The sequence below is a fragment of the Serinus canaria genome, chromosome Z (genome assembly GCF_022539315.1).
Source record: "Serinus canaria isolate serCan28SL12 chromosome Z, serCan2020, whole genome shotgun sequence".
NCBI lineage: Eukaryota > Metazoa > Chordata > Aves > Passeriformes > Fringillidae > Serinus > Serinus canaria.
The window spans coordinates 24,657,485-24,667,976 of record NC_066343.1 but is presented as its reverse complement, the minus strand read 5'-3'; the positions used below and the strand labels follow the sequence as shown (position 1 = coordinate 24,667,976).

Sequence of the window (10,492 nt, the reverse complement as noted above, 5' to 3'; positions counted from 1 at the left end):
ATCACAGTAATAGGATTTGCCATAAACACTGTAATGAAATAAAGGCAAGAATAGCTGGCTCACAGGATTAGCAATGAGCAACGTACTTTTTCATTAACTGGACACTAACTCAAATGTAGCCAAGGCTGGTAGTCACCAGGTTGCTTTAGCACTGCTTGGGCTCCACAGATGTCAGTATGACTGCTGGAATTGCCCCAGTCCTTGGTGCAGCTGCTCTGACTCACAGAGTTCAGTGCTGCCAGCAACTCACAGGTGCACACCTATGCTAGAAATAGCAATCCCGTCCTGCAGCATTCAACATCACCAAGAAAGTATTCGGACTCAAAAGCAATAAAGAAAAATAACAAAGGCCAGGCAGCCCTATATCAGACCCCCTGTACTAGATCTCAGAATCAGAGAGCAGTTAGTGTTGGGAGACACCTCTGGGGATCATCCCCTCGAGCACCCCTGCCAAGGCAGGGGCTCCTGGAACAGATGAACCAGGAACAAGTGCAGGTGGGTTTAGAATGTCTCGGGACAAGGAAACTTCATGACTTCCTTGCGTAGCCTGTTCCAGTGTTCTACCTGTGTAAAGAAGTTCTTTCTTACGTTGAGATGAACTTCTTGGTGAAACTTCTATTTTAGTTTACGGCCACTGTTCCCTGTCCTGTCGCTGGGCCTCGCTGAAAAGACTCTGGCACCTTGGTCTTGGCACCCACTTTTAGAAAATTTATATGCATTAATGAGATCTCTCAGTCTTCCCTTTTCCAGACTGAACAGCTCCAGCTCCCACAGACTCTCTTCAGAGATGCTCGGCAACACCGGCAATATCCGCCTGTCCCCGATCCCCGCCTCTGTGCACAATGGGCTGCGGTCTCCTCAGCGGCCAACACCAAAGTTGGCCGATACGGAACCAGCGCCCGCCGTACCCCTCCCCGGCTGCCGGAACGGGCGGGGCGGGGTACGGCCGCCCTTCGCCTGCAGCCGCGGCCCCGCACCTCTCTCGGCGGCCCGAGGGGGACGGACCCAAGGTCAGGCGGCAGCGGCGGCGGGCGGGGGCCGGGCCGGTAACGGATGTGCCCGCCCGCCCCGCCTCCTGCGCTGACAGAAAGGCGGCGGCGGCGGCTCTCGGGGCGCCAGTGGCTGCCGCGCGCAGTCCGGTGCGGAGCAGCAGCGGCGCCTCCGGAGCCGCCCCAGAGCCCGCTCGCAGCAACCGCCGCCCCCGGGCCGCCCGCGCCCCCGCCTCGCTCCGCTCTGCCGCCGGCTCCTGCCCGGGCCGCCGCGCCCCCCGGGGATGGCGGTGCTGGCCCTGGCCTCGGAGGGACTCGCCATCTTCGGACTCATCCTCTTCGTCGTGCTCTGGCTCATGCACTTCATGTCCATCATCTACACGTAAGCGCTGGGGTGCGGGGGGATGGCGCCGGCGTTGTTCCGTCACCCACCCGCCATCGCGCTTGGAGCGCCCGGGCAGCGGGCCCCGTCCGCCGCGCCGCCTCCGCCCCGGGCTGGCGGCTCCCCTACCCCGGTGTCAGCCCGGGGACCCGCCTGCCTGCCTGCGGAGTGGCTCCCGCAGACCCCGCCGAGAGAGCCGGAGGTTGGGCTGGCCGTGCTTAGGGCACAGCTGTGTCCCTGGTGTCGGTCTTCGGGTAAAAACCGTCCTCTGGTTTTCTGCCTCTTGCTCGGTGCGGTGATCTTTGCTCCGTAGCCCTTATTGCTGCTGGGGAAAGCTTGGTGTATGTTGTGTTCTGGTATACACTTGTAAAGTGTGGCTTTCCCGGTGGTAGTGGGAGACCAGGGTGCTCAGGAGTTACAAAATGTATGATGTTTGACTGCAAGGGCTGTGCGGTGGAACAACTGAAAGAGCACAGCACTCTCTGCCAGCCATAAGCACACTTCTTTTTTCTATTGAGAAATAATGATAGTGCTAGTAAAACAAGTATATGTAGTGAGTCAGATCCTTCTTGGATAAGTCCAAGGAAAAATGCCTTTGGAGTTTGTGAGCAGAGTTTGCATTTTAGTGACTGACAAAGCAGATAGATAGAACCTGGCAGAGGAATTTTCTATGGGTATGTGGGGAAAGGATTAAGAATGCATGTCTTTGTAGATAGTTGTTTTGCTCTCTTAAGTAAAAGGCTACTCTTGCATCACTACTAGGATTAGAAAATACCTGAATTTCTGTTTGCTTTCTTTGTGCTTATCTGTTCTCCTTTCTTGCTGCTTTACTGCATCTGATAGGTACCTGTGGTAAACCTCAGCCCTTACTTGAGAGCAAAGCTCACAGAATGGGTCAGGTTGGAAAGGACCACAGTGGATCATGTAGGATTTTAGAGCACATAGCACAGGACTGTGTCCAGACAATTCTTGAATATCTCCGGTGAAGGAGACTCCACGAGCTCTCTGGGCAACCTGTTCCAGTGCTCAGTCACCCACACATTAAAAAAGTCCTTTCTAATATTTAGGTGGTACTTCCTGTGCACCAGTTTCTGGCTTTTGTCCTATTGCTTGGCATCACTGAGAAGGGCCTGGCTCCATCCTCTTGGCACCCTCCTTTCAGATACTCACAGACACTGACTGGGTCCTCTTTCAGTCATCTATTTTCAACATTGAAGAGGCCCAGCTCCCTCAGCCTTTCCTCCTATGAGGGATGCTCCAGTCACTTAATTGTCTTCAGAGTTCTCTGCTGGACACTCTCTATTGTCTCTCTTGTACTGAGGAGCCCAGAACTGGACACAGCATTCCAGGTGAGGCCTCTCCAGGGCTGAGCAGAGGGGCAGGGTCACCTGCCTCAGCCTGCTGGCACTGTGTTCATATTGCAGCCCAGGATGTCACTGGCCGTGGCCACCAGGGCACTGCTGGCCCATGGAGAGCTTGTTGTCCAGCAGGACCCGCAGCTCCTTCTCTGCAGAGCTGCTTCCCAGCAGGTCACCTCCAGGCTGTGCTGGTGCCTGGGCTTGTTCCTGCCCAGGTGCAGGACCCTGCACTTGCCTTTGCTGAATTTCAGGAGGTTCCTCAGTGCCCATCTCTCCAGGCTGCTGAGGTCCTTCTGAAGGGCTGCACAGCCCTCTGGGCTATCGGCCACTCCTCCCAGCTTCGTGTGTCAGTGAAAGTGCTGAGGAGGCCTCTGCCCCTTCATCCAAGTCATTGATGAATAAATTAAACAAGACTGGGCCCACTGTTGGACCCTGAGTGTCATCATGAGTGATGACACAGGGATCATCATGAGTGATGATCCAACTAGAGCCTGTGCTACTGGTTAAGAGTCTGGGATCTGCTGTTCAGCCAGTTCTCACTCGGCTTCCCTCTTCACTCCGGCAGTCCACACTTTCTGAATTGAACTTATGGATGCCAAAGATTTGCTTCTGCTTACTTTTTTTTTCTTTTTTCCTTTCTTTTATTCCTTTTGTGGTTTTGTTGTTGGGTTTTTGTTTGGTTTGTTTTTTGGGAGGGGTGTTTGTTTTTTTAAAATGTGAAGTCACTAATAAGTTCTAATAGTTCTATTTTCTTCTACTGTAGTTTAGTTATCCTTAGATCTTATATTCACTTGGATAATTAACTTCTTTCTTGAAAAATACCTGTATGTGTTACCTTGGACACAAATGGCAGGATTTCAGTACTGGGGGGCAGAAGGGTACTTAGTGGGGGAAAAGACTACTTTGGGCATGGCTGATTTTGTTCAGCTTTAAAGATTATTAAAACTGTCTGTTGCATGCTTAAATCTCAGCCTGTCAAGTGAGCATGTGTGGTTCTGCTGCTCATAGCTCTTCTATGAATAAGAGACAACTGAAATGGGCAGGAGACACAAATGGGCAAGATGTGTAAGTGGATGAAGAGGAGGCAGAAGGATGAGATATGCTAAGATGTGAGAAGAAAGAACAGGGAAGAGCTAGAGGGAAGAGTACACTTTTGGGCAGATGATGCCACAGGAGCTGTCCCCTCAAAGGGACTGCTTCCTGTGGAGGCAGTACTGGAGCAGGGACACTCCTGAGTGCACTCTGGGCTGCAGGTAAGGCACTCCTGAAGGGACTGTCACCTGTGGGCAGCCCATGCTGGTGCAGAGATGCCCTGAGGGGCTGCAGCCCCATGGTTGACTCTCCCCTGAGAAGACTGCAGCCTGTGGCACGCCCATACTGGGGTACAGACTTTGCCAAAGGGATTGCAACCTTTGGCAAAGGTAACTGCTCACAAGGGACAGCAGTCACTTGTGAGCAGTTACACTTGCTGGAGCAGAGTAACAGTTTAAGAAAAACCAGCTGTGGAAGAAAATGAGTAAGAAGTAAGGCATGGCAGAAAAACCATTATGTGCTGACCCTTGCCTCCTGTGTCATCTTGCTGAAGGGCTGGGGAGGGACTGAGGGGAAGGAACCATGCAAATGAGCAGTTCACATAGAAGGGTGAGGGGGAAATATTTCTTACTGAAGCAGAGCCTGGGGTAGGGGGACAAAAGGTACTTCCCTGAAAGTTAGGTTGTCTTTTTTTCCTCAGTACCCAAATTGATAATTAGTTGCCTGATGGTTGTCAGTAGTTTAAATTGAATTGCTTGACTTGAGACAGTTTTGCCTGTGGCAGTAGTTGAAGGAAATGCAGGCAGCAGCTGGACCTGGTATGGCCTGCATCTCGAGTATTTGCAGTGGGGTGAACTCTGGAAGGAGTTGTGTTTTTTGTTAATGGGAATTAAAAGTGCATTAAATTAAATTGTGTTAACAGGTGGAAAACTTGTCAGTTGTGGATGGAGTGGGTAAGAACTGGGCTGATCCAGTCTCAGCCTCTGAGGCTCCTGTTCTGCTTCCAGCAGGGCTCTGGAATTGCCGTCTCAGTAGGGCCAGGGTCAGGAGCTGACTTTGACAGAGTAATGGGCTGATGGCAATGGGGATATTTAGAGTTCAGGTCAGCAAAACAGTGTCCTGTGGTTGGAAGTGAGCAGCTGGTAGCCCTGAGGTGACCAAATTGCAAACTGTTCTGGGTTCACAGGCAGCTGTGGAGGAGCTGCCTTGGTTACAGTGATTTGGCAGATCTGAGGGAAAAGGACCACAGCTCCACACACTGTCACCACACAGCTGCCATCTGAAATGAAAATAAAGAAGTGGGGGACACCATCCCAAGCAACTGTCCTCGCAGCATCTGTGGTGGTGCTGGGAAACAGTAGGTGATGGGATGTAGCTGGTGGCTGGAGAGGGCCCTGTGCTGGTGCGTCTGTGCCACTTGTTGGCATTGCCCTGTGCGAGGGGGGATGGCTGGGAGGTTGTCTGATGGAGCTGCACGTGGAGGAATGGCCTGGTCCTGCAAGCAAGATAGTCCTGGGAAGGGAAGGTGAAGGAGGTGATCAATGGTATTTGCTTTGAGTGCTGGAGCATGTTTATGGGGTAGGGCTCCAGATAAATGATGATTGCTGGTGTTATGGCTGAAAATGCTGGTGGCTGGATGCCGTAACTAGTGCCCTTCATCTCATAGAAACTAGTTTTATTCTGGATGGCAGACAGAGTACACTGCACCCCTTCTGAGAGCCCTGAGGTAAGAAAGGATCTTCACTTATAGACAGAAACTGCTTTTTATGTTGGAAGTTGCGGTATTAGAATAGAATTTTAGATGACATTTGGCATATACTGAATAGCACATTGTTCCTATTACAGGCAGTAAAGAAGAATCATGCAAGTAATTAATCTTCCTGTTTTCTCCTTACAGACAGTATTGTTGGTTTAATTTTTTTGAATCATTGAGGTACTGCTTGTACTCAGTCTGCTCTGTGTGTAGCCATGCTGTATTGGTGAGTTGGAAAGTCCCATCTGTGCCACTGGAGTGTTATGATAATGTTGTAACATGTCAGTAAAGCTGTTGTGGACTAGGCAGTCATCCTTCTGTGGTTTCCTATTTTTATTTAAGGAGTTTGATTTAGTAAAACACTTAGAATGTGTGAATTAAGTAGGTAAATGGAGGTATTCAATAAAGTAAGCTTTTTTGTCTTGAAATGCTTTCAGCAGTTGTTGAGATCAAGACAATATTTCTTTTTCTTATTGGTTCATGCTGTACTTGTATTCGAAGTTGTAGGGTTTGGATATCTAAGGTATTGTTCTTCCATTCTATATTTGCAAAATCTGGTTGTTGCCACCTCTTTCCTCTACTTTGAATGGGTTTGAAACACAGAAAGATCTAGGTTGGAAAAGACCTTCACAATCATTGATTACAACCTTTGACTGATCACCATCACATCAATTAAGCCTTATCACCAAGTGCTATGTCAGTTTCTTGAATATCCCTGGGAAAGGTGACCCTGCAACCTCCCTGGCCCGTCCATTCCAGTGCCTGACAACCCTTTCTGTGAAGAAATTCTTCCTGATGTCCAACATGAACTTCCTCTGACAGAGCTTGAGGCCATGTCCTCTTGTCCTGTCAGTAGTTACCTAGAAGACGCCAACCCCCACCTGGCTGCACCCTCCTTTCAGAGCTGTAGAGAGCAGTAAGATCTCCCTGAGCCTCCTCTTCTCCAGTGTGAACAACCACAGCTCCCTCGGCTGCTGCTCACAGGACTTGCTCTCTTGACCCTTCTTTGGCTTTGTTGCCATGTCTAGACAAGCCCCAGCGCCTCCATGTCTTCCTTGTTGTGAGAGGCCCAAAACTGAGCACAGGATACAAGTGCCAAGTAAAGAGGGATGGTCACTGCCCTGGTTCTGAGGGTCACACTATGCTTGATATAAGCCAGGATTCCATTGGCTTTCTTGGCCTCCTGGACACATGTGTGGCTCATGTGCAGGCAGGTGTTGATGAGGACCTCCAGGTCCCTCTACTGGGCAGCTTTCCAGCTACTCTGCCCTCAGCGTGTAGGACTGCATGGGGTTGTTTGACTCCTGAGCAGGACCCAGCAGCTCACCTGGTTGAACCACTGTTGTGGTTTAAGCCCAGATAGAAATTAAGTACCCACAGCAGCTCACTCAGAGCCCCCACTACTTCTGCCTGGGTGGAACACCACCTCACAATTGATCCTGGCCTATTGATCCAGATCCCTCTCCAGAGTCTTCCTACCCTCCAGCAAATCAACACTCCTGGCCAATTTAGTGTCATTGTGAACGTACTGTGCACTTGATCCCATTGTCTGGGTCCTCAGTAATGATATTAAAGATGTTACATAATATTTGTCAACTCTCTTAAGCTATTTATTTATCTTTTTGTCTTTATTTAACTGGTAAAAAAACCTGAAGTCATGTTCTGGCTTTGAGTCTTCATTGTTCTTGTCCCACTTGTCCCACAGTGGCAATTCTGATTGCAGCACTTAATGGAAATCACTTTAAGGCAGCCACAGTCAGTTGATATTGAGGTTGCTCATTTTCTTTGTTCCTAGGTGTAAGTGGGAAGGGTAGTTTTAGACAAATTATTTTAAAAAGCTTTTAGTTACAATAGTCAATGAAGAAATAATGAATTCTCCATTTATGTGTCATTTTGGGTATAACTGGGCCTTCTCTGCTGAGTGAAAATCAAGACTTTTCAGAAACTTATACAGGTAATAAGAAACCCAGACATAACAAAAAGTAATTAATAGCATTATGTGTATGGACACTAGGAGGAAATTCAGTTTGCACAAATGCATAAAACTCAAGTTTCCTGAGGTACTTCTGCAATGTTGAAAGGCTTAAATATGGCTTCCAAACCTAAGCAAAAACCTCCACAGAGCTGATGTTTAACTGCTGCTTATTTTTTAATGTGAAGTTAATACTTTGGTTAATAATTCCTCATTGCATTGTAATTGTGATCTTAATTCTTAAGAAAATAAAAATTTTATTTCTCTTAGGCCTGTTTGTCTTGTCAGCCCTTTCTTTTTACACTTTGACCATCTCTTGCCGGTCAGTCTATTTTGTATCCAGGTTTATCCCACTCTAATCTCTCTGCTTCTCATTGTCATCTCATTTTCACCTTTTTTGTGTGTTGATGGGACTGTCTCATCTTTTAAACTTGTATTTTCCAATGTCTGGCAATAGACTGGGTAAGATCACTGTTAAGAGCAGCACTAGTTATGCAATTAGCCATGATGGAGTTGCATTTTCTTTGATTTGTGGAACTGCTGCAGACACATCTTGTTGCAGATAGGAGCTGGGTAGGTTGTAGGTGTTTAAATCTAATTTAAAGGACAATGTTAAGAGAACTCTCCTGTTACCATCAAGTGTTACTAGGCATAAGTGAACAACCACTTTGATAGACTCTGGTGGAGATAATCCAGCTACTCTTTAATGAGGGGAGAGATACCCTTGCCTCCTGATGATAACCAAACTCTGAGAACTGCAAAGCGTGATTTTCCAGGAAGGGGCTGGAATATGTCTGGCACATGCAGAATGCCATGCCTGTTTTTAGGTATGTGACTTAAATGAACTTTTATTCAGCTTGAACAACTTGCACTTAAAATATTCTATGCAGGTTATCTTCCTCAAGGTGCGTAGTTTTTCCAGTTGTGTTGCTGATGACAAGGATGATGTAGTGTTGGTGAATCTAACAACAAACAGATTGTTGTCTGTCATCTTGAATGTGTGGAACAGGGAATGAAGCAAATTTGTGATCTGATTAGCAGTGTCTTTTTGCAAAAATTCTTTGAGGGTTAAAAGCAAGCAAAAGAAATACCAAAGTGTTTGACCATAAACTGGGACCTTGGAGAGGCAGGAAAAGCTGGAAAGTTATCTGAAGCTTATGTTTGATCTGAGGTGACATTTCATCTTCCTGATTTTTACCTGAGTAACCCTTATCGCCCATTATCTGTGCATTATTGATGGGCCCTACTTTATGCAGAAATCCCAAGGTGTTTGCTGCAAGTGTTACATCCATAAAACTTGATGTTGTATGGGTTTTCAGCAAGTGCATAACAACATTGTAGCGAGGCAAATCTGAAAGATAGCAATGCAAAGTTTGGAAGTCAAGTATAGTTACTGGGGAGGAACAAAAGAAATTGATAGGGTGTGGAAACACAGAAGCCAGAATAAACAGAATATCCTGAGTTGGAAGGGACCCACAAGGATCACAGAAGTTGAGCTCTTCTTCCTGCACAGGACCAGCCTTGAGAGTCACACCACATGGCTGAGAGTGTTGTGCAAACACTTCTTTAGCTCTGACAGGCTTGATGCTTTGACCGTGTCCTTGCAGGGGAATAGTTTTCTAATATCCAGCTTAAACCCTCCTTGACCTTCAGGCCATTTCCTCAGGTCTTGTCACTGTCACGACGGAGAAGAGATCAGTGCCTGCCCCACCTCTTCCCCTCACAAGAAGTTGTAACTGCAGTGAGCTTCTCCCTCAGTCTCCTCCAGGCTGAACAGACCAAGTGACTTCAGCCACTCCTCAGAAGGTTTCCCCTCCAGACCCTTCATCATCTTTGTTGCCCTCCTTTGGATGTTCTCTAATAGCTTTATATCTTTTTTTTTTTTATTGTTGTGCCCAAAACTGCACACAGGACTTAAGGGGAGGCTGCACCAGTGCACAGCAGAGCACAATCTCTAACAACTTGGAGGTGAAAGCCATTTTTTTCAACACTGAAGGAAAGTAGAGTGCTTTAGGTGGGAAATGCCAATTGAAGGTTAAGTTCCATCTCTTGCTTGAAGCTGAAACAAATTTTCATAGTTTGCTGTATACCGGTTTCTTTGTGGTAACAATAGCTTGTGATAGAAGATGGAAACTATTGAAGGAATGTTAAGTTTGAGATGCACAAAACGATCAGGTGTCAATGATTGCTGGGGCCATTTGTCATCTTCATTAAGACATGGACTATGTAACATGAACATCAAGTTTGCTGATAGTACAGAACTGGAGAGGGTGGCTAATACACCATGATGGTGAGTTCAGAGAGACCCAGACTGGCTGGAGAAATGGTCTGACAGGAAGCTCACGAAGCTCAACACAGGAAAGTCCTGCACCTGGCAGAAATAACTCCATCAGCACAGGTTAGGGACTGAGAGGCTTGGAAACGTTTGGCAGAGAAGGACATGGGATGTTTGGTAGGCTGATTGGTGCCAATCAGCCTAACAGTGGCATGCTTTTGGTGAGAAAGCCATTGCTGCATTGTTAGCAGGTGGAGGAAGGTGATCCTTCTGTTCTGCACAGCACCAGAAAGGCTGTCTGGAGTGCAGAGCACAGTTATGGTCTCTCCAGTATGAGTCATGGGTATGGTGGAGCAAGTCTAGCTTAGGGGCTGCAGGGATGATGGTGGGACTGCAGCATCCTTCCCTCAAGGAGGCACTGAGAGCTGGAACTCTGCCTGGAGAAGGCTCGGAGGGGTCCCATCAATGTGTGTGAGTACCCGATTGTTTGGGGGAGTGAAGGGTGTGAGGTCCAGGGCTCATGTCAGTGGTGCTGTGTGACAAGATGAAAAGCAACGAGGACAAATTCAAGTGAAAGACTGTAATTTAAAGCAAAGAAGACACTCATGGCTGAACATTGAAACAGGCTTTCTGGAGAGTTTGTGGAGATAGGAAAAACTGGCTGGTCCTTAGCAACCTAATCTAGTTACCCCATTTTGGGCCAGGTATTTGGAGTAGCTGACCTCCAGAGG

At 47.7% G+C, this 10,492-nt stretch overlaps 1 protein-coding gene across 1 annotated transcript in view; it reads left to right on the top strand.

The window, feature by feature from the left end:
- Positions 1–1,088: 1,088 nt before the first annotated feature.
- Positions 1,089–10,492, top strand: part of UGCG (UDP-glucose ceramide glucosyltransferase) — a 36,176-nt gene continuing 26,772 nt past the window's right edge. Inside the window, exon 1 of the mRNA XM_030237232.2 lies at positions 1,089–1,371. Coding sequence (XP_030093092.1) covers positions 1,274–1,371 — 98 coding nt within the window. The 5' untranslated portion in view covers positions 1,089–1,273. The remainder of the gene's footprint in view (positions 1,372–10,492) is intronic.